Source organism: Gracilinanus agilis, chromosome 5, assembly GCF_016433145.1.
Source record: "Gracilinanus agilis isolate LMUSP501 chromosome 5, AgileGrace, whole genome shotgun sequence".
Taxonomy (NCBI): domain Eukaryota; kingdom Metazoa; phylum Chordata; class Mammalia; order Didelphimorphia; family Didelphidae; genus Gracilinanus; species Gracilinanus agilis.
In genome coordinates, this window is record NC_058134.1 from 59,823,302 (window position 1) to 59,847,849 (window position 24,548).

General features: G+C 33.7%; 1 protein-coding gene across 1 annotated transcript in view; it reads left to right on the forward strand.

Annotated features, from left to right (window-relative positions):
* The window catches only part of MALRD1 (MAM and LDL receptor class A domain containing 1), an 892,965-nt gene that overhangs the window by 302,217 nt on the left and 566,200 nt on the right, over positions 1-24,548 (forward strand). Inside the window, 1 exon segment of the mRNA XM_044678926.1 lies at positions 23,618-23,774. Coding sequence (XP_044534861.1) covers positions 23,618-23,774 — 157 coding nt within the window.

The following is a 24,548-nucleotide window of genomic DNA, read 5'->3' on the forward strand; positions in this document are numbered from 1 at the left end:
TATTTTTTTCTGGCCTCAAACTGTTGTTCACCAATGAGGGTTGCAGATCCTTGAAACCAAAACTGTGAGTGTTCCTAATTGAAATACTTGGCATTTCTAACTTGGTTTCATGATGATTTGTAAATTAGTAAAGCCATCAAAACAGTTTTATAATATATCCATGAATGATATTAATTAGCTCGTTTTTATTTTAGAAGTCCAAGGGGCCATTTAAGTCCAAAGACACTTCATGAAAATCAGAAATATTTGCTGTTTCAAGGTCAAGTATCCTTGCGGTTGCTGAATGATGTTTAGTGTAGAAAAGCAATTTAAAGAACCCTGGATGTAAAAGCTCAAGAGCATTTAATTTAGTCTCTGATACTACCTTGCTTTATGACCTTGAGGAAGTCACAACATCTGTGAGTCTCAATTCCATTAATTAAGTGGTTAAATGTACTTAACCTAAATGTAAAATACCACTTAATTAAAAATAAATTAGAACAATAAAGGAGTTAATGAGTTGGGGTGAAGGTGGGATAGAAGGAATCACATAAAATAAAACTTTTGAATTTCACCTACATAAAATTTAAAAGTATTCACAGAAATGAAATCAATTAGAAAATATGAGGAGAGAAATAATAGTAAAAGAGTTATAGCAGATGTCTTTTATAAGATCCAAATGCCAAGATATATAGGAACATTAAACAAAAAGATAAACCCAAGAGCCATTCCCCAATGGAAAAGTGGTCAAAAAATAAGCACAGAATATACAAAACATGAATTGCAAGCCATCGTTAAGCACACATAAGATTGCTCTGAATCATTATTTGTAAAAAAAATAAATAGAACTCTGATGTTTTACCGTACACACAGGAAATTGGAAAAGATGACAATATTCAATATTTGGGGAGCTATGGGATGATAGCCATAATAACACATGGTTGGTGGAGCCATGAAATTGTCTAATTTGTCTGGAAATGAATTAAGAATAATTTGATCTAAATAATTTTATTTCTTTTGACCCAGAGATTTCATTATGAGGCATATACTTTAAAGATACCAAGTACACAAGTTTAATATTAGAAAATTAAAAAAAACACACTAAAGAGCTTAATTGCCGTGGCAGATCTTTATACTTGAGGGGGAAAAAGGCTGATTACATTTCTGTCCTCTGGATATAGAGATATAGAAATATGAGACCAAAATGTTATATTCATTTTTATATTAGGTATTTTTTTCTGGATTATTCATATGTTATCAAGCAAAGCATACTTCCAATATTGTTCTTTGTTGTAAGAAAATTCTCATATAAAATCAAAACTTCAAAATAAAACCATAAATAAACTAATATGAAAGATAGTATGCTTTGATCTGCCTGTGACTCCAACAGTTCTTTCTTTGTGGGTGTATAGCATTCTTTGTCATAAGTCCTTCTGAATAGTCCCAGATAATTGTATTGCTGAGAGTAGCTAGGTCTTTCACAGTTGATCATTGTAATATTGCTGTCACTATGTACAATATATTTCTGGTTCTGCCTGTTTCACTTTGCATCAGTCTGTGTAGATCTTTTCAACTTTTTCTGAAATCATCCTTCTTTGTTCCTTAACAGCACAATGGTATTCCATCACCATTATATACCACAATTTGTTCAGTCATTCCCCAATTGATGGACATGCCTTTAATTTCCAATTTATTTCCACCACAGAAAGAACAACTATAAATATTTTTATACAAGTAGATCTTTCCCTGACCTTTTTTTTAACTTTCCAGGATACATACCTATTAGTGGAATTATTGGATCAAAGGCTTTATGGCCTTTGCTTTATAGCCCTTTAGACATAGTTCCAAATTGCCTTCCAAAATTGTTGGATAAGGTCACAGCTCACCACCAATGCATTAGAGTCCCAATTTTGCCACATCTCCAACATTTATCACTTTTCTTTACTGTCATATTGGCTAATATGATAGGTATGAGGTGGTACCTCAGCATTGTTTTAACTTTGCATTTCTCTAATCAAGAGTGATTTAGAACATTTTTCTATATGATTATTGATAGCTTTTGAGTCTCCTAATGTTTTGACTCTTTGCCAGGTGGGAATGGCATATTCTAATGAATTTGACTTAGTTCTCTCCAAATTGGAGAAATTAGACTGTCAGAAAAAATAGTTATCAATTTTTCCCTGTTTTTGTTTCCTTTTTAATCTTAGTTACATTTTTTTGTAAAAAAAAAAAAAACTAATGAATTTAATATAATCAAATTATTTGTTTTATATCTTATAAAACTCTCTGTCTCTTATTTGGTCATAAATACTTCCTTTCTCCTAAGATCTGCCAGGTAAACTATTTTATGTTTCCCTAAGTGTCTTATTGATATCACTCTATAAAGATTAAGTATTTTTACTTGCTTTTTCTTAATGGATTTTTGGTCATGGTTTTAAAAATAAGAAAGAATTATTAAAACTTTACATAAAGGATAAGACTTTAAGAAAAAGTATCCTAAAATCTCCACATTGCATCATATCATATCAATCAAAGAGTTGACTGAATCTCTTAGAAATCTGTCCAGAAATAAAATATTGTATTAATTTGAGATGTCTACTTAAGAAACAGAAAAGGTCAACTTCTTTCTTCTGGAAAAGTAATTGATTGAAAATACTGATAACTTTGGAGCACAGACTCTCCTTTTGGTTGTCAGGGTTGTCAGGCAGTTTTGCCCAACCTCACAGTTATCAAATAAAGATAGGAGAAATATGGGCAATTAAATTTCATTTGCAAAATTATATAACACAAGATTCACCTCAAAAAGGGATAAAAAACAGATCTCTTTCTACTCTTCTTTTGGATAATATTTATTTTTCCTCAATAATATTTAATTATGATTTTTATCACTTTAAAAAAACTTTGTTTCCCAGATTATATCTCTGTCTCCTCCCTTCTCTCCCCCCTTGCTGAGAAAGTAACCAACATTTTTGCATATTAATCCTTCTGTAAAAGTAAACAAAATGAAGAAACTAAAACACAGCATACCTTATTCTAGATTTAGACTTTGTTCTTTCTCTGAAAGCAGCTGGCATTTTTATCAAGTCTTTCAGTATTGTCTTGGATATTGTATTGCTGAGAATAAGTTATTCACAACTGTTCATCATATATTATTGCTATTCCTGTGTGCAATGTTCTCCTTACTCTGCTTACATTGCTCTGCATCAGTTCGCATCAGTCTTTGCAGGTTTTTCTGAAATACCCCAGCTCATCATGTTTATAGCACAATCATAGTATTCCATTATAATCATATAACGTAACTTACTCAGCCATTCCTCAATTGAGTATCCCCTTACTTTCCAATTTTTTCCTACTACAAAAAGGTAGTTTAAACATTTTTGTACGTAAATATAGAACCTTTTCCTTTAAAAAAAATCTATTTGGCATACAGACCTGGTAATAGTATTGATGGGTCAAAAGGTATACATGCTTTATGGCCCTTTAGGAATACATTCAAACTGTTCTCCAGAATGGTTGAATCAGTTCACAACTTCCTCAATAGTGTTTCAGTATCTCAATTTCCCCACATCTCCAAGTTTTGTATTCTTCATTTTCTGTCATAATACCCAATCTAGTAGATGTGGGGGTGATACCTCAGGGTTGCTTTAATTTGCATTTCTCTAATTAATATTGATTTAGAGCATGGTTTCACGTGACTATAAATAGCTTTAATTACTTAATTTCAAGTATTTAAATTGATTTTACTTTCAATTCAGCAAATTAATTGAACTGCAGATTCAGTTCTGCCTATTCATATCCTTTTACATTTTATCAATTGAGGAATGACTTGTATTCTTATAAATTTGAGTCATTTCTCATATATTTGAGAAGTGAGGGCTTTATTAAGGAGATTTGGTATAAAACACTTTTTCCCCACCATTATGATTACTGCGTACTAGCCTCCATCCTATTTCTTCCTTGTTTATCCTAGTCCTAGTCTTCTTTCTTCCTGTCCTTCCTCAAAAGTAGTTTGCTTCTGACCACTGCCTCCCCTAATTTTCTCTCCCTTCTGTCACACTCTCTTCTTTTATCCTTTTCCTCTCCTGCTTTCCTGAAGGTTAAGATAGATTTCTATACCCAGTTGAGTGTCTATGTTCCTCTCTCTTTGAACCAATTACAATGAGAATAAGATTCAAGTGTTCCCTCCCCAAGCTCTCCCTCTTCTTCACAGTAAAAGTTCTTTAATGCCTCTTTTTGTGAAATAATTTAACCTGTTCAACTCTCCCTTCCCTCTTCTCCCAATATATTCCTCTTTATTAAATGTTCTTTTTTCCATATCATCCCATCCTTTATAACTGCTTCAATAATGATAAAGTTCTTAAATTTAAAAATATGTCTTATGCATGAATGTAAATAGTTTAACCTTATTGAATCCCTTATGATTTCTCTTTCCTATTTACCTTTTTATGGATCTTTTGAGTCTGTTTTTGAGAGTCAAATTTTATATTTAGTTATGGTCATTTTACTAGGAATGGTTGAAAGTTCTCTATTTCATTAAATATCCATTTTCCTCCTGAAGCATTATATTTAGTTTTACTTGGCAGGTGATTCTTTATCATGGTTGTAACTGCTTTGTAATCTGGAATATCATATTCTAGGACCACCAATATTTTAATGTAGCTACTAAATTTCATGTTATTCTGACTGTGTCTACATGATGTTTGAATTTTTATCCATTTGTCTGTTTGCAATAATTTCTCCTTGATCCAAGAGTTCTGGAATTTGGCTGTAATATTACTGGCAGTTTACATTTTAATATTTCTTTCAGAAGTGATTGGCAGATTGTTTCAATTTCAATTTTGCCCTCTGGTTGTAGAATATCAAGACAGTTTTTCTTTTTCTTTTTTAAAAATTTCAAAGATTTCAGTTTTATTCTTATTCTTTTTGTTTACGTTATTTTAATCATAGCATGTATAATTTTCATGCTTCTACTAAATATACTTTGTTTTGGTTTACCTAAGCCTTCCCATGCTTCTTTTAGTCATCACATTCATTATATCTTCCTATGTAGTAATATTCCATTAAAGTCGTATCACAATTTATTTGGTCTCTCCCCAATCAATGGGCATCAACTTTTTTTCCATTTCTTTGAGAAAAACAAAAGTATTTCTATAAATAATTTTTTGTATATGAGGCCTTTCTATCTTTGACTCCACTGAAGCATATGGCAGATGGATTTTTGCTCAATGAGAAGAAACACTCAAATATCTATACTCTGTCAAATACATCTTTAAGACTGTCCAACCAAAAAAAAAAAACAAAGAAAATTGTAAAACAGCATCAAGTCCATACTATCTATCTAAGAAAAGTAAACTCTAAGTGAGCCAACTGATAAAATACATTTCAGATAAGAACCAGGAGAAGAGACTTTCAGAAGTATGTTCTTTGAGAACAGAGGCTATTTTATTTTCATCTTTGAATTCTCAGGCTCTAGCACAGTACTTAACCCAGTGATTCCCAAAGTGGCCGCTACCACCTTCTGGTGGGTGCTGCAGCGATCCAGGGAGGAGGTGATGGCCAGAGGTGCATTTATCTTTTGTATTAATTGTTATTAAAAATAAAAAAAAATTAATTTCCAGGAGGCTAAGTAATATTTTTTCTGGAAAGGGGGTGGTAGGCCAAAAAAGTTTGGGAACCACTGACAACCTATAGTAAAAATTTAAAAACTTGGCTCCTTCCTTCCTTTCTGACCCTCTTACTTGTTAATCTACCAGTACTCTAAGATCTAGTGACACTACTCTTTTGATATTTCTTGTACAGAATATCGTATATAGTCCATCTCTCAGTTCAATGCTTATGCTTTTTCTTTTTTTAAAATTCAAAAAATTAAAACTTTTTCTTTTATTTTTTCAATTTTGTGTAGGAACATTTTTTGCCAATTTGTTTTTACATTTTGCAGTTCATATTCTCTCACTTAATCCCTTCCCTTCCTCAAAGTTGTAAATAGTTTAATATAGTTTATACCAGTGCTTTCCTGCAATACATATTTCTATAGTCCTCATGTCATCAGAGAAGGCAGATATTATATGTATGAGAAAAAAACTCATGAAGGAAATAAAGTGAAAGATGATGTGCTTTGATCTGAAATCAGATTCAAATAGTTCCTTCTTTGGGTGTGGATGGCATTGTTTTATCATGGTTCCTTTTAGGTTTTCAAACCTTGCTTTGCTGATAAAAGTCTGTCACAGTTGATCTTGGTACAATATTTCTGTAAATATATATTCTATTTTCCTGGTTCTGCTCACTTCACTTTTCATCAGCTCATTTAAGTCTTTGCAGTTTTTTAAAAAGTTCATCCTGTTCATCATTTCTTATGGTGTAATAGTATTCCCTTACAATCATATAGCACAATTTTTAGCCATTTCCTAGGCAATGCCTGTTTCCTCGGTTTCCAATTCTTTGCCCTAACATAAAGAACTGCTTAAAATATTTTTGTAAAAGTAGATCCTTTTGGAGATAGCTTGGTGCTTCAGTGGATTAAGAGTCAAGCTCAGAGATGGGAAATCCTGTGTTCAAATTTGACCTCAGACACTTCCTAGCTGTGTGAACTTGGATAAGCCACTTAACCCCCATTACCTAGACCTTACCCCTCTTCTGCCATGGTAACATTACACAATATTGATTCCAAGATGGAAGGTAAGGGTTTAAAAAAAAAACACAAATAGGTCCTTTTCCCTGGTCTCTGATCTCTTTATGACACAGAGCTAATAGTGGTACCACTGGGTCAAATAGTTTACATAGTTTTATGGCCCTTTTGCCATGGTTCCAGATTGCTTTCCCAATGGTTGTATCTGTTCATCCACTAACAGTATATTAGTGACCCAACTTTCCCACCTGCCTTCCATCATTTATAATTTTCTTTTTTAGTCATATTAGCCAATCTTATATGTATAAGGTAGTATATCAGAGTTGTTTTAATTTGCATTACTCTAATAGGTAGTTATTTGGAGAACTTTTTCACATGGCTACAAATTGTTTTAATTTCTTCATCTAAGAACTGCTTGTTCATATTCTTTAACTATTAATTGGAGGAATGCTTTGCATATTTATAAATTTGCCTTGCATCTCTCTATATTTGAGAAATAAGGCCTTTGTTAGAGGTACTTCTTACAAAAAATTTTCCATTTGCTGTTCTTTTTCTAATGTTGATTACATTGATTTTGTTTGTACAAAAACAAATTTCATTTTGCATATATATGTACATTTTTGTACATTAATTTAATATAATCAAATTTATCCATTTCATTGTTTATTATGTTCTCAATGTATTTTTGGACATAAATTCTTCCCTAATTTATAAATCTAATAGGTAAACTTTTCAATGTTCCCTTAATTTCACCCTTTATTTCTAGATCATTTATCAGTTTTGACTTTATGTTGGTGTATGCTATATTGATATTGGTCTATGTTTACTTTCTGTCATAATAGTTTCTAGTTTTCCCAGAAGTTTTTGTCAAATAATGAGTTGTCCCAATAATTTTAGTCTTTGAATTTATCAAACAATAGGTTACAATGATCATTAATTGTTGAGTTTTAATTACTTAACTTTCCCCACTAATCTATTTCATATCCAGCGCCAGGTTTTTTTTTTTTTATGATTACCACTTTAAAGTTTAATTGGATAGGTTATGAGTAGTCTCCCTTCCTTCTTCTTCATTAGTTCCCTTGATATTCTTGACATTTTGTTTTTTCAGATGAATTTTGTTACTATTTCGAGTTCTTAGAAAAAAATTTTGGTGTTGTTTTATTGGTATTGCACTGAATAGGTAAGTTAGTTTAGGTAGGATTGTCTTGGCTTATGTATGAGCAATTGATATTTTGTTTTTGTCTTTCCTGTGCCCAAAATAACTTTCTGTGTTGACTTTCTTTTCTTAATATTTGCTTATTTTCCGGTCTTTTACTCCTTCTGACCAAATTCTGAAGTCCTTTATCTTAGCTGTTGCTGCTGATTCAGTCACACCCAAGGTCTACATGCAGTTACTGAGGTGGGACCTGCCTTGGTATGATAGTTTCTTCAAGTATTCCTTTTTTATTCAAGTATTCCCTATTTACTTTTCTCCATATATCTATTAACTTGCCCTTCAATTGGGGAATGGCTGAACAAATTGCGGTATCTGTTGGTAATGGAATACTATTGTGCTCAAAGGAATAAAGAACTGGAGGAATTCCATGTGAACTGGAATGACCTCCAGGAATTGATGCAGTGAAAGGAGCAGAACCAGGAAAACCTCATACACAGGGACTGATATACTGTGGTAAAATCAAATTTAATGGACTTCTGTACTAGCAGCAATGTGATGATTCAGGACAATTCTGAGGGACTTATGGAAAAGAACCCTACCCACATTCAGAGGAAGAATTACATGAGTGGAAACTCAGAAGAAAAACAACTGCTTGAACACATCGGTTGATTTGGGATGTATAATCTAAATGACCATCCTAGTGCAATTATCAATAATATGGAAATAGGTTTTGATCGATGTCACATGAAGAAACCAGTCGAAATGTGCATCAGCTACAGGGTGAGGGGGATAGCAGGAGTGGAGGGCAGAGTAAGAACATGTATCATGTAAACATGAAAAAATGTTTTTTCTAAAACTTAAAATTCAAACAAAAAACAATTTTAGAATGTCCTTTCACTGACTAATTTTTCTCTTCTGATATCAGCATTTCTTTTCATTCCTTTATGGCATGTAATAAAAGCCTTTTTTCTCCTATTACCATTGTCTGCAACCTTTCTAATCCTTTGACATCCTCTCTATTTTTTTAAATAATTTTTTCCATTTTTAGAAAAATTTTCCATGGTTACATGATTCGTGTTTTTACTTTCCCCTTGTCCCCTCAAACTGCCCCCCCATAGCTAACTCGCATTTTCAGTGGTTTTAACATGTGTCATCAATCAAGACTTATTTACATATTATTGATAATTACATTGGTGTGGTCATTTCAGGTCTACATCCCCAATCATGTCCTCATTAACTCAAGTTTCAAGCAGTTGTTTTTCTTCTGTGTTTCATCTCCTGTAGTTCTTCCTCTGAATGTCCGTATCATTCTTTTCCATAAATCCCTCAGAATTGCCCTGGGTCATTGCATTGCTGCTAGTATATAAGCCCATTACATTCGATTTTACCACAGCGTATCTGTTGCTGTGTACAATGTTCTTCTGGCTCTGCTCCTTTCACTCTGCATCAATTCCTGGAGGTCTTTCTAGTTCACATGGAATTCCTCTAGTTTATTATTCCTTTTAGCACAATAGTATTCTATCACCAACATATACCACAATTTGTTCAGCCATTCCCCAATTGAAGGGCAAAATGCAAATCAAAACAACTCTGAGGTATCACCTTATACCTAGCAGATTGGCTAAAATGATAGCAGGGGAGAGTAATGAATGCTGGAGGGGATGTGGCAAAATTGGGACATTAATGCATTGCTGGTGGAGTTGTGAACTGATCCAACCATTCTGGATGGCAATTTGGAATTATGCACAAAGAGCAATAAAAAACTGCCTGCCCTTTAATCCAGCCATGCCATTGCTAGGTTTGTACCCCAAAGAGATCATCGATAAACAGACTTGTACAAAAATATTTATACCTGCGCTTTTTGTGGTGACAAAATTGACATCCTCTCTAAATTTGAGTATCCAGAAATGAAGATATTATGGATGTTGTCTAATCATACATAACAGAGTAGAGAAAAAATTAACACCTTTTTAGATCACACACAATATAGTTCTTAATTTGCTCCAGATCATATTAGTTTTCTTGATTTCCATATCACACTGTTGAATCACATTGAACCTGAGGTCCTCTAACAATCTGCATTATTTTTTCAAATGGATAGTGATCAAATCATGCCTTTAGTATCTGATATGTGTAGAGTTTATTTTTGGAAACCCAGTGTAGATCTTTACTTTGAACTGATCATATTTTAAAACATTTTAAAACAATGTCATGATTGCAAAGTCCCCAATTATATTAGTTATTCCTTCAAGTTTCATATCATATGAAATTTTGTTAATCACAAAATCTATCCTTTTATTAAAATTGTTAATAAAATTGATTAGCCTATTTATGTTTTTAAAGTTTGGTTGTTTAGTTGTGTTTGACTGTTCAAGACCTCTTTTTAAGATTTTTACAAGGGGGATTCTTGGCAAATGTACTGTAGTGGTTTGTCATTTCTTTCTACAGCTAATTTTGCAAATGAAGGAGCTGAGGCAAATAGAGTTTTGACTTGCCCAGTAAGTATATGAACAGAGATTCATAAAGATGAATCTTCCTGACTCCAGGTCTAGCACTCTATCCACTGTGCTACTTATCTGTTGTTACTAAAATTTATAGGTTCAGAGAAAAGGATATTTGAAGAAATCTTCAATAACACTCATGAACTATGAATAATTACTTTTTGTTCCTGGTCATCCAAATAATTAGTATTTTTATCCATTATATTTTTATCTACCATAATCTGTTTATCTTGTGCATAATAATATTGTAAAACATCTTAAATAATGCTGTGTTAAATATTAAAATCTAGTTTATCTCTTTCTTAACTGCTTTCCACTGATCTACTGATCGTGATTCTAAAATTACATTTGCTTAGTTTGTTGTGTTCATCACTCTAGTTTTTCTGGATCAGGGGAACTGAATTTTCAAAGTAAGTTAGATGTTTTTTACTTTATCCTTACTTATCTTAGCTTTAAACTCTCATTTTTGTTCTCTCATTTCCATTCAGCAGGTCATTTTCAGAAGAGAAACAAACAAAATAAGAATATCTGTATCTTTTCTGTCACTAGTTCTTGTTATTTCTTCTATCCCTCAAGGCAGACATATGCCTCCTTTGATTCTCCTTTTTTTCCTGATAAAGCTAAGAAATCCTTTAAAAATTGTCCTTTGTTTCCTTTACTACCATCAATTCCTTCTGAGTTTTAGCACTCCTGATAATAAAGGACTATGCCACTTTTAAAATTCATTATCCTCTTAGCTATCCTTTGTTTTCTATGATTTTGAACTGATGGAATAGAAATAGAAACACATACACATATACATTCACATTCACAAATGTACCAATCACTTGTTCTTCTCCCATTATTTAAATAAGAGGCATATTTTGCTTTTGCTTTTTTAATTTTTGGCAAAAATTATTTAATTAATTTAGAATATTTTTCCATGGTTACAAGATTCATATTCTTTTCTTCTCCTTTCCCCATACTCCTCCTGTAGTCAACACACAATTCCACTGGGTTTTACATGTGTCATTGATCAAGACCTATTTCCATATTATTGATATTTGTACTAGGGTGGTCGTTCAGAGTCTACAACCCCAATCATATCCCCATTGAACCATGTGATCCAGCAGTTGTTTTTCTTCTATTTCTGCTCCCACAGTTCTTTCTCTGGATGTGGATAGTGTTCTTTCTCATAAGTCCCTCAGAAATAACCTGGATCATTGCATTGCTGATAGTAGAGAAGTCCATTACATTCAATTGTGCCACATTGTATCTGTCTCTGTGTATAAGGTTCTTCTGGTTCTGCTCCTTTCACTCTGCATCAATTCCTGGAGGTCATTCCAGTTCACATGGAATCCCTCCAGTTCATTAATCCTTTGAGCACAATAGTATTTTATCATCAACAGATCCCACAATTCTCATTTTCCATTTTTTTGCCACCACAAAGAGCATGGCTATAAATATTTTTGTACAAGTCTTTTTCCTTATGATCTCTTTGGGCTATAAACCCAGCAGTGGCATGGCTGGATCAAAGGGCAGGCAGTCTTTTAGTGTAGAGTCATATTTTTAATAGCCAAATTCAAATCACAGATAATATTCCGTTAAATCTTAGCAATTCTGAGAAAGTTTCATTTGGCTTTAGTTTTGAAGCACTAGTTCATCTTGGTGGCTATCTATATAGGATACATTTATAGATGGTTATGTGTTCTCTTGCTCACCATTCTAGCATGTTGTTTTATTTGTACTTTTAGGTATCACAATTACTTTTTTTTCCTAACTATATTCTATCCACTTTCTTTGGTAACTAGTTTAGAAGACAGGGTTATCTTTCTCCCTTCCCTTTTTCCATTTAAAAGCCCCATTGATCTGATTAATCAGGATTGAAGCAAATAAATTCTGACCAAATCATTTTAGGTGCATGCTACAATTGGCTACAGGCAGCCAGATGACGGAGTGAATAGAGCCCCAGAATTCAGAAGATGGAGTTCAAATCCTACTCCAGATATTTATTGGGTGAACAAGGAAAATTCACTTAACTTTTGGGAGTCTCATTTTCTTCATCTTTAAAATCAAGATAATAATAGCACCTGTATCAAAGGATGCTTCCAGAACTGAGTGAGATAACATTGGTAAAGCTTTTTTACAAATCTCAAAGCACTATATAAATGATAGTTGTTATTTCATATCATGTTTATGTTTTAAGGTAAAGTCTGGTAATTAAAACACTACTGATATTATGTGTTTTCTCAAGTATTCTTTGACAGAGATATCTTGTGGAACAATGAAAAGAATACTAGATTTAAAGTTGGGAAAGACTTCTGAAATGACTTGTCAATATGACCTTGGGCAAGTTGCTTAAATTCCCTAAGCTTCAGGGTTTTTTATCTGGAGAATGGGGACTATAATCATCATTCTACCTACCTGAGAGTTTGTTTATTTTGTGAGAAAATCAGTTTACAAGTCTTATAGTCCTAAAGAAATGTAATGTGTTACTATTCTATTTGAAAAAAATACATTACTCTAAAATAGCATGCTTGCCTCCCTATGTAAGAAAAGGCTGATAGAGAGCTGCTCTTATTTTATGGGTGACAGAAATGTTATCTGTGATCATTACTACTGTTGATTTCTCCCTGAACTACATGCTTGAATAAACCCATCCCACACCCTGGTGAGTGTTTATATAATTTTTCATTTTTCCATTAGGAATCACACATCCATCATATACACCAATTAATGCCTCTCTGACCAGCAGCCCCATATCATATTGCTGCTCTGGTCTAGCATACATTGCTTGAGTTTAAAATGCAAATCAACTTGCTTTCTGTCAGCTTTAAAATTTATCCTCTGGCCTTGCATGGCTTCCTTCCCTCTCTCCTAAAAGAATTTTTTTTAACATTTAAAGGATCAGTATTTGTTGGGAATTTATTCAACAATTTATGTTGTTTGATATAGTGATTCTACCTACTAGAATTGTATTGGTTTGGAGAAAAATATTTTATTTTTTATTTTATTCTGTGCAATGTTGAGAGAATAAATAGGGTAGATTAATCTTGAACGATCACCGATTCCCTATTTGTTTGCAGCAAGACTGTCTTTGTTTTTAGTGGCATCTTACTTCATCCATTTATATCCTTTAATAATAAAAATAACAACAGCAATAACTAGTGTTTATATAGTACTTTCAAATTTTCGAACCATTTCACATGTCATCTCCCTTGTTTCTCACAGCAGCCCTATCATATAGGTAATATTATATTCAGTATTTCATAGATGGGGAAATTGAGGCCTGTGGGGGTGAAGTGACTCATTCAGGATCACACATCTAGGAAAGTTTCTGAGGCAGTATTTGAGCCCCAGTCTTCTTGATGCCAGGCCCAGAGCTCTAGCCATTGCACCTAAATGTTCTCTAATCCTTCCAGGAATTCTTTCATGGACTCCTTACCACCTAAGTGTCAGTGCACTTTGCCTTTTCATGGGACCTTGCTCTTAGTTGGCTGACTTCTAATTCTTACTCTATCAACTGATAACGAATGATTTAGTGGATGGAGAGTAGTCACTCCTAGAGATATTCATTTCAGTCAGGGATTTTTCAAGATTAAATGGTCTCTAAAATCCAAAGGATTAAATATATAATACAAAGCAATGGCAAGTTGTAGGGTCAATATCTGAAGCATATGGAATTTTGATCAATGTTCTCTCAGATGTTACAATGAAGGAAGTGCAGACAGATATTTCGTTTTTCCAACATTGGGCCTCATATCTTATAGTGTTGTATTTCTTCACGTTCTGAAAGAACTGATTTAGGTAAATATTAAGAACATTTAAATAAACATTTAAAAACATTTAAATAAAGTCTTTTCAACTTTTCAAATTAATAGACTATGATAAACATATTAGGTCAGCATGGAAAATGTGTGTTCTTCAAGTTCTCTATCCAATTTTTCTAGTACATTTCAAATATCAATAATACCTTCCTTCAGCTCTCTGATGGTTGTTCTTTAGTTTGTTTTTTGCATCATATGCTTTTCTGAGAAAACTTTCTTTATGATGAATATTTATATGTAGAACCAGAAGAGTGGTAAGGGTAGGCAATGGGGGTCAAGTGACTTGCCCAGGGTCACACAGCTGGGAAGTATCTGAGGTCAAATTTGAACCTAGGACCTCCCCTCTCTAGGCCTGGCTCTCAATCCACTGAGCTACCCACATTCTACTTCATTTTAAAGAATTATTTTATTAATGTTTTTGTGTCAATATTTATTAATAATATTGGCCAATAGCTTTCTTTCCATGTTTTATCCTTCCCTTTTTTAGATATTAGGCCCCATATCTCATGTAAAGTTATTTTTCTCAGTTTTTGAGACTTATTTGTGAAGTTTATAAAAAAATTCTCCTGTGTATCTATCAGGATGAGATTTTCTTTTCCCCTTTAAGGGTTCTTTTAGAGAAAGATTGTCTTTTTCTGAGATTGATTTAAGTTTTCTATTCTTCTGATAGGGTTCTTTACGTTTTTAAGCAATTCCTCTATTTATTTTGTCAGTTTGTTAACATATAACTGTACACAAGAAGTTCTGATTATTCTATTTTTTCCTCATGATTTTGCTATGATTATACCTTGTTCATCTGATCTTTTAATTTGATTTAATGCTCTCTTCTTAATTATGTAAGATGGACTGAGGGTTTACAAAACTGTTGCCTTTTCAAAGAACTTGTTTTAATTTTATAATAAGTTTAATGATTTTATTATTTCTAACTTTTTTCCTTCCAATTTTTAATATCTATTCTTTTGTGCTTATATTAATTTTATTTATGTATTTTCTTATTTTTAAATGCATATGCATTTCATTAATCGTCTTTTCCTATTTTGTTAATGTATGATGGTAAGGATATGATTTCCCCCTCTGAGGACTCTAACTGAATCTCCAAATTTTTTTCATGTTGTTTCACTTTCATTTCTTTTGCATTGTTATTAAATGCTTTCATGATTCATTTTCCGACTCACTCATTACTTACATTGTTAGTTATCTATTTATATCTTTATCTTTTCTGTTCTTATTACATTATGATTTGTAAAGGATTATTAATTATTTCTGCCTTCCTCATTCATTTGCAATATCTTTGTGCCTTAGTACATAGCCATTTTTAAAGATCTATGTGATATAATGAAATAGGATCATTCTTTTGTTGTCCCATTAAGAGGATACCAAAAGTCTTTTAATTGTAGTTTCTCCAGAGATTCATTCAGTTCCATCCTTTCCCTTTTTAAAAATCTTTCCATTTGGGGGCAGCTGGGTAGCTCAGCAGATTGAGAGTCAGGCCTAGAGACGGGAGGTCCTAGATTCAAATCCAGCCTCAGACACTTCCCTGGGCAAGTCACTTGACCCCCATTGCCCACCCTTGCCACTCTTCCACCTAGGAGCCAATACACGAAGTTAAGGGTTAAAAAAAAAATCTTTCCATTAGACTTATCCAAAACTGGCAGAAGGATACTGATGTTTTCTGGCACTACTGTATTATAATCTGTCTTATTGCTGCTCAGATAATATTTACCTCATTAATTTTGAACATATACTTTAATAATGATATTGGTTTATTAACTGTAGTTCCCTTCAGCATAGTAAAGTTTACTTGTTTATTCCTTTTTAGTATTTTAGTGCTATTTTTTATTTGATAGTCTAATGGCTGGTTTTCCTTTATTTGGGATTTATTTGATGTATGGTAGTTTTTTCCATCCTCTTAGTTTTATTTTGTGTACATTTCTGTTAAATGGTTTCTTAACAGCAAGAGCTTGTAGAGTTATTTTCTGATATAATTTGTTACTTTTCCTATTTTATTGGATTATTTAGTCTATTCACTTTCAAAGTTATAGGAGTTAGGCTTATATTTTCTATCATCTGTCATTAAAATTGTTTTCCCCCAAGTTATATTTTTTCCATCATCTTCTGAAAACTAAGTATTATGTTACTTCAGGTACTTTATTTTAATCCTTTTTTCTTAAAAGTGGCTTTTCTCCCACTGGCTCTGTTTCCCTCACTTCTGATCCTCTCTTTTCATTTATTAACCATTTTCCTTGCTTTTATGTGGCTTTATATTTCTTCTCTCTTTGCCCCCCTATCTGTCAAGTATTTTCCTCTCCTTTTCCTCTCCTTTAGCTTGTTTCTTTATTAGGTTTTTTATTTCTTTTTTACACATTTCTAAAAAAATATTTCTCAGTAACTTTATTATTTTCTTCTCTTACTGTTTATTCTTGAAATTCATTTTCTGATGCATAATCCTTATAATCATGTAACTTTTTCTTTTTTCTATATTATTAATACAATCAGAGTTTCCCAGAGACTTTGCTTATATAGAGAGTATATTTCCTTTTATTATTATTGCTTTTTCCTTCTCACTTTCTGGATTGTCTTCTACTTCTGTATATTTGCATTCCCAATTTATTATTCTATTATTTGTTTCTTTGGTGAAGGTTGCCTTTGCAGATTCTAGTTTTTCTATTCTGCTCATTATCTTTGCTTCATGGGAAACAAATTCTGTTCTCATTTCCCTTAATATCACTCAAGAACAGTATGTTGTGGTTCCATGATCTCCTCAAATTCCATAGGATCTTCTTTCTCATTGTGCTGTATCTTTCCCCTTTATTTTACAGTCTTTATTTATTGATGACTAAACTTATTTACTAGATTTAGAAGTTGGATTTCCTTCTCTTATTACTATTTTTCTTGTTGATTTATCTATGTATCTAGATCTTCAAGATTTTTCTTCCCAAAATCTTTGGTACTTTCAATTTCTTTGCCCTCCCCTTATTTTCCTTATTATTTTTTCTGGCCTCTCTTCCCTATGATTGTAGTTTCCTTCAAGGTTGGATCTCAAAAATGTGTAAGTCTCCTTCCAGGGTGAGAAGCTCACAGTTTGCTAGGCTTGATCTCTGCTCGAATAATCTTTTGTTTTTTCCTGAACTTGTCCTATCTGGGTGCTACATTCTTTCCCTCAGGCTTTGTAGAGTGCCTCATAGTGCCCCCAATCCCCTGCACAATATCATGTCTTGGTGACCTGTCCAATTCCTGTACTTTAGTTCTTTGGTTCAACACCAGCACTTCAGAGCTTGTTTTCCCTGAGCCCTTTACAACATTATGGTGTAGCAGTTGCTACCCCTTGTAGGCTTTTGCTCATATTATGGGTCAAATATTCCCTCTCTAAGTTAATATCATGCCAAATATATATTTACCACATTGCAGAAATTATAGAGGTAAAAACTTAGATTTTATTATTATGCTCAAGCATAAATTCATGCCTCAGAGAAAACCTGAAAACCGTCAGGATTCTGACAAGGTTTCTTAGAGGAAAAATTAAATCCTAGTGACAGAGAAATAATCCATTTACATATGGCAAACTTGAACATTTCTCCTAGGCTATAAAAGTAAAAGAGAAGATAGAGCTATAATCCTATACTTCCTTCGGTGTTATAAAAATTGAACAAACATAGTTAAACAGAGTAATAATCTCATGAATCCCCTAAAAAACAAACTTTGTCAGATAAACTCCATAGGTAAATTAAGTCAAATTACAAATTAAACTGCATTTAGAGAGTTAACAAATTGACTGATCGAAGAGGTCAATTTGCAGGTTGCCAAGGAGTCAGGAACAGTTAAAATTCTTGCTCTGGCTTCTTATATATGGAATGTTTAAGGTTACAAATAGATTTTTATATGCTAAGGGATGTTTTTTGGTCAGGTGAAATTAATATTAGCTAAAAGAGGCAGAAGGAATAAATGTAAATCAAAACTTCCCATAATAGTCTTAAAGGGCTATGGTTAAGCCAGCAAATGAGTCATGATCAAAATTCTGCAACCTGGAGATCAGGTCTCCGTGACATTGGAAAGAGGGATGGGAATGGGGGTCTAAAAGATTATGTCATGTCCTTTGGTCTGTCAATGTTCCCAACATGATGCTGAGTGAACTCAGGATCAGTGAGCATCATCAGTTCCTGTTGTTGTTTTTTTCACCTGCTTTAGGATTCTTGGTGTCATAGACAATGGAAACCAATGAAATTGATTTTTATCTTTGGTGTATAATTTTTGTTTTGTAGAGTTTTTAAAGGATATAGGGATCAGAGAAAATGTCTTTTCCACCATCTTGCCATTCCCATGACCCATAATACCTGTTTTTTTTTTAAATTTCATTTTCATTGACAAAATGATACCAGCTTCTAGTGTTAAATCAGTTGACAAAGCCAAGGTTGACCTTCAAGACACTTTTCAGAAGTGTGCCTACTTCTTTTCCTGTGTCATGTACTACCTGTTTTAATTCTCTTCTTTCATTCAATAAGCAAGTATTAAATGACTACTAAATAACTTTTATTAGGCTTTAGGGAAGATATATAGTTCTGCTTTCATGAAGCTATCATTCATTGCATCTATGCTTCATTTTACAAAAAAGGAAAAAAGAAAAGGAAAAATCCTGTCTGATGTATTAAATAGCATTGGAGTGCTCTGTGATTGAATGACCAGTGGACTATAGGAGGTCCAGTCAGGTCAGGCTTCTTGACAGTTCACGTGATGCAGATTTCTATACCATCTATAAAATATAAACGAACCTCTATCCTATATAACACCTGGTGTCTTTTCCTATTCGTGTTCTGCTGAAAGGAGCTGGAGGAAGCCATAACCCTGCTGAGCAGGTACAAGACATGTTTATGTAATCTAATCTCAACTGACCCTTCACTAATTGATTCTCTATCATATTCACTTCGGTGGCTTGTTCAAACCTTCTTTTTTCATGCTTCCAAAAATAATGCCTCTCTCTATCCTCCATCCTTATGAGCTTGACTGTCATTTTGCTGGGAAAATCAAGGGCATTAATTATGATGCTTCTTTTCACTCTCTTTATTCTTGTCACAAATACTTGATATCATATCCCACTATTTTCCCCTATGTAGGCTCTAAAAAAAGATATTTTGCATTACCAAGACTATTCCCTTTACACATATCCCAGAATAACCTTCCATTTCCTTCAGAAGATTTATACTCACCCTCTTTTCTCTTTAATTTTCATTTTTTATCTATCTACTGGCTCCTTCCCTTCAGTGTATGAACAAATCTTCTTCCATCATTAAAAAAACTTTTTCAATTGGTCTGACCCTTCCTATAGTTATTATAACATATCTCTCTTCACTTTCTCAGTCAAGGTTCTTGGGAAACAAACAAGCAAGCAAAAAGAAAAACCTGTCTGTGCTTGAAAATAGGCTATTAATATCCTTAGACCATTCATTAATTGGGAAATGCATTTTAGTTTTATAAATTAGAATCAATTCCTCATATATCTTGGAGACTTTTATTAGAAAAAATACTTGCTCTAAAGATGTATTTCCCCTTTAATATAAGCTTTAATGAATTTGTGGAAACAAAAATCTTTTAAAAATTCATATAGTTAAGATGATCATTTTTATCCTCCATGATGTTCTCCATGTCTTATTTGGTCATTAGTTTTCTTCTATTGATATATTTGATACTTAATCATTCCCATCTTTCTAACATATGTTTATAATATGATTTTTCTAAAATATAGGCCATTGTTTCATTTGGAGTTTATCTTACCATAAGAGATGAGATGTAGGTAAAAATCTAATTTCTTCCAGACTGCTGTCAATTTTCTCAGCATTTAAAAAATGTAATAATGAGTCTTTATCCTAGAAGATGAAGTTTTTGTGTTATTGAATACAAGGCTGCTGGATAATTTATTTTTGTATGTGGTATGTCTAATCTGTTCAATTGATAAGTCTTGCAATTTTTAAACAAATACCAAATTCTTTTGATAATTACTTTATAGTAGAGGTGAAATCTGGTATTACAAGATCCTTTCTGTTTCCCTTTATTCATTATTTCCCTTGATATTATTGACTTTTTGCTTATCTGTAGCCATATGATAAAAAATACTCCCAATCACTAAGTACAAATATGGCTATTAAATTGCTTCTGAGATTCCATTTCTTTGCCATCATGTTGACAGAGAGGACAGAAAAAGAAAACTTTGAATGATGGAGAGGCAGGGGGAAAATGGTTAAATTTTTTGCACTATTGGTGGACTTGTGAATGGCTATGACCATTCTGGAAAGCAATATGTAGTTGTGCTGCTGAAATTTAACGAACATTGCATGATCTTTGACCAGGCTATATCACTGCTTTGTCTATATCCAAAAAGATCAAAGGAAGATCAAAAAATCATTCATGGCGGAAAACAACAACTAGAACCTAAAGAAATGCTCTTAAGATGATAAATAGCTCAATAAATTATGGTATTTGAATGTGATAGAGCTCTGTGGTTCCATAAAAATAAGGGAAATAGATTATTTCAGAAACAAAGACTTATCAACAAATACATAAATAAATAAGAAAAAGAACAATTTATATATAATATTAACATTAGAAACCATTTTTGAGACTTTATAAAGTGATACATAAATAAAAATGTGCATCCAGGAAAATTTATACCATAACAACAGTAAAAGGACAATCAACTTCTAATACAGTAAGAGCTATGATCAGTACAATGACTTTCATGATTTCAAAGGAATAATGATGAAATATACTATCCACCTCCTGACAAAGAAGTAACAGATTTATCAGGTGTTAGAATCACACACACACAAACATACCCACATATATATCTAGGAATGTGAATGTGTGTAGATATATATTTGTATATATAACCATAAAAATGTATTTATTTATTTACATCTATTTTTATGTTGACAGAGAGAAAGGGAGGGGAGAAAGGGGGAGACAGAGAGAGAGAGAGAGAGAGAGAGAGAGAGAGAGAGAGAGAGAGAGAGAGAGAGCGCTCAAATAGGTGACAAAGTGTTTAGAAGCAGCTGGGTAGCACAGTGGATAATGTGCCAAACCTGGAGTCAGGAAGATTAATCATACTGATCTGGCCTCATATGCTAGCTGAGTGATCCTGGGCAAGTCACTTAACCTTGTTTGCCTTAGTTTCCTCAGCTATAAAGTGAGCTGGAGAAGGAAATTGCAAACCACTCTTCTTTCCAAGAAAATTCTAAATGAGGTTAGAGTCAGAAATGGCTGAAATGAATAGAAAGTAAAATACCCACATATACATTTGTTTCTTCCATTAAAAATGTGAACTTCATGTGAATAAGAATTGTTTCATTCTTTGTACTTATGTCTTCAGTGCCTACCCTATTGCATGGCATTTAATAGGCATAATAGACTAAGACTTTATACATAGATCCCTCCTGGTTCTCCTCCTGCCTTTCTAAACTCTCCTCAGTCTCCTTTCCTAACTATCCACATTTCTTTCTCCAAATATAAATGTACCCCTATCTTCTCTGCTGGTCCTCCTCTTTTACCTGTGTATTTCACTCTCAATGACCTCTTGAGCTCCATTGGCTCAGTTACTATCACTGTGCAAATGAATCTGAGATCTGTGTACATACGCCCTAGTCTCCTTCCTTTGCTATGTTCCTGCATCACCAATTGCCTTTTGTACAACTAAATGTCCCATAGACAGCTCCCACTCAATAGGACCAAAGCAGAATTCATGATCTTGTCCCCAAACCTTCCTTTCTTCCTAAACTTCCTATTTCAATTTGAGAAATCCTTTGTGTTTCCCCAATGTGCAGTCTTGACATCATATCTGACTCATCATTTTCCCTCACTCTATAGTCAGTCAGTTTTCAAATCTAGTCCTGTCTACCTCTACATTTCTCTGTGGTGGCCATTCTTCACTCACGTACTTAGTCTCATCCAGGCCCTTATCATATCATACTTGTACTATTGAAATAGACTTTTGGTTCTTCTCCCTGCTTCACGTATCTCTCCATTCTATACCATTTCCCACATGGCTGTCAGAGTGATTTTTTAGAGCGTACTTCTGGAAATGTCATCCTCCTTCCGACTGTGACCTTGATAAATAAGGGGAATGGTGGTTCCCACATTAATTCTATTATTTAAAATGCTTACAGCCTAGCAAAACTTAGCTTTTCAGCCTTCTTACATATTCTCTACGTGGGTTTGGGGAGAGGATGGAATTGGTTGGGGGAAGAGGAAGGGAAGCATTAAATAAGCATTTATATAGCACCAATGATATGGCTGGCATTCTGCTACAATCCTACCAAACTGGCCATGTTCCTGGCTCTCCATCAGCCCCCATCACCATATATTTGCCCTGTTTGATCTCCAAGCCAAGAATATACTCCCACATCATCTCTCTCTCTCTCTTGGAATCCCTGATTCTTTTAAAAAGTTTTAGCACCATATCCTTCAGGAAGTTTTCCTTACCACCCACCCCCAACAGCTTTTGCCTTCCTCATCTTGTATCTGTTCTGTGTGAGTTTTTGTACATTTCTATGTATGTGTGTATTGTGTTTCTCTATTATAGTTAAGACTGTAATAACATGAGGGCTGTTTTTCTTCCCTCTTAGTATCTTTAATACCAATCTCAGTACTTGGTAGACACTTAATGCCTATTGATTGATTGTTTGTTTGACCCAGGGGTCAGCAACCTTTTTGGCCGTGAGAGCCATAAATGCCACATTTTTTAAAATGTAATTTTGTGAGAGCCGTACAGTGCTCACAGTGCGCCCTCCTGTAACAGCGCCTGAAAAAAATGGACTTTACGGCTCCTGCAGAAAGAGCCATATCTGGCCCTCAAAAGAGCCAGATATGGCTCAAGAGCCATACGTTGCCAACCCCTGGTTTGACCTATTAAGATGGTCAAATCTGTCATCTTAACAACAGATTCCTTGAATTTGGACTATGGCAAAATTGCAAAATTCTCTGATGTTTTGGAGGAAAAGATATGATAAAAAACCAAAATGCATCTATTCTCTACTTCAGAAGTGGTTTGGTCCCATTTCATATTACACCTGGAGTTAGTTGGAATCTGGTTTCAGACACTGTGTGAGACATGTATTAGGTATGTATTGTTGTTCAGTCTTGTCCAACACTTTTGACCTCATTTGGGGTTTTCTTGTCAACAATCCTGGAGTGGTGCACCATTTCCTTTTCCAGCTTATTTTACAGATAAGGAAACTAAGGCAAATATGGTTAAGTAACCTCATTTGGGGTTTTCTTGACAGAAATATTGCAATGGTTTGTTTGCCATATTCTTTTCCAGCTTATTTTATTGGAGGAAACTGAGGCAGATATTTAAGTCATTTACAGAGACACAAAGCTTGTAAGTGTACAGTCATGAACAAATCACTTCACCTTTCTAGGCCTCAGTTTTTTTTATCTAAAAAATGGAGATAATGATTTGCAATGCATAGAAATTCCTTTGAAAATATTAAAGTAGCCCATTAGTACATTACTGTTAGTGTTATGGTTTCTTTTTCTTAACAAAACAAATCCTTCCTCTCAACAGAAACAGCACAGATGGTTATTACCTGTATGCAGACAGTTCAAATGGAAAGTTTGGCCACACTGCTGACATCATCACTCCGGTTATTTCACTCACAGGGCCAAAATGCAGCCTCGTGTTTTGGAATCACATGAATGGAGCCACCGTTGGCTCTCTCCAGGTACTGCTTCAGTAACTGAAATTTCCAAAATTGCTCTATGAAAATTCATACCTTGTAATTTAGTGTTTTTAAAATCTAGCTGGCTAATAAATGAAAATGAACAATTATCAACACTTCACTGGTTCCAATATGGTGTGATTGAGAAAAGTATTAGCAAGAGTGAGACATGACGAGGTAAATTTCTCTACACAAATTATGACCTCTATCACCTCCTAGAGGTTATACTTCCATGCAAGACAATCGGACTCTCAGAATATATCATGCAGTTTCAAAATCAGTATTCCAAGTTCATTGTGACCAAATGAACCTATGCAAAGCCACGTGGTTTTAATTCTTTTGGACTATATAACGATATTCTCCTCTCCAGTTGTCTTTCTAGGACTTATTTAGACATATAGCAGTCCTTCCCCCAGAATCACTTTAAAATATACAAAACCTGCCAACATTTCCTATACATTATTTGTGCTGGTAGTGCCAATATTTATTAATTCCACCTTCCCTTAGATGTTAAGGTGCTGAAATAAAATTACTCCTGGATCAGGAAAGAAAGACATGACTTCTAATCCTGACCTTGCTAAATTCCTGCATTATCAACTGCCTTTTGGATAACGGAAACTGAATGTCCCATTGCTTTATTGGAGGAAACTGAGGCAGATATTTTAAGTGATTTACAATATGTAGCGAATCCACCAAGCATGGTGGTCTTGAGCAGTTCTGTGGCACAAGAGTACAATCATCAAAGACTGATGGTGAGGATAACAGAGGGCTGAGCAG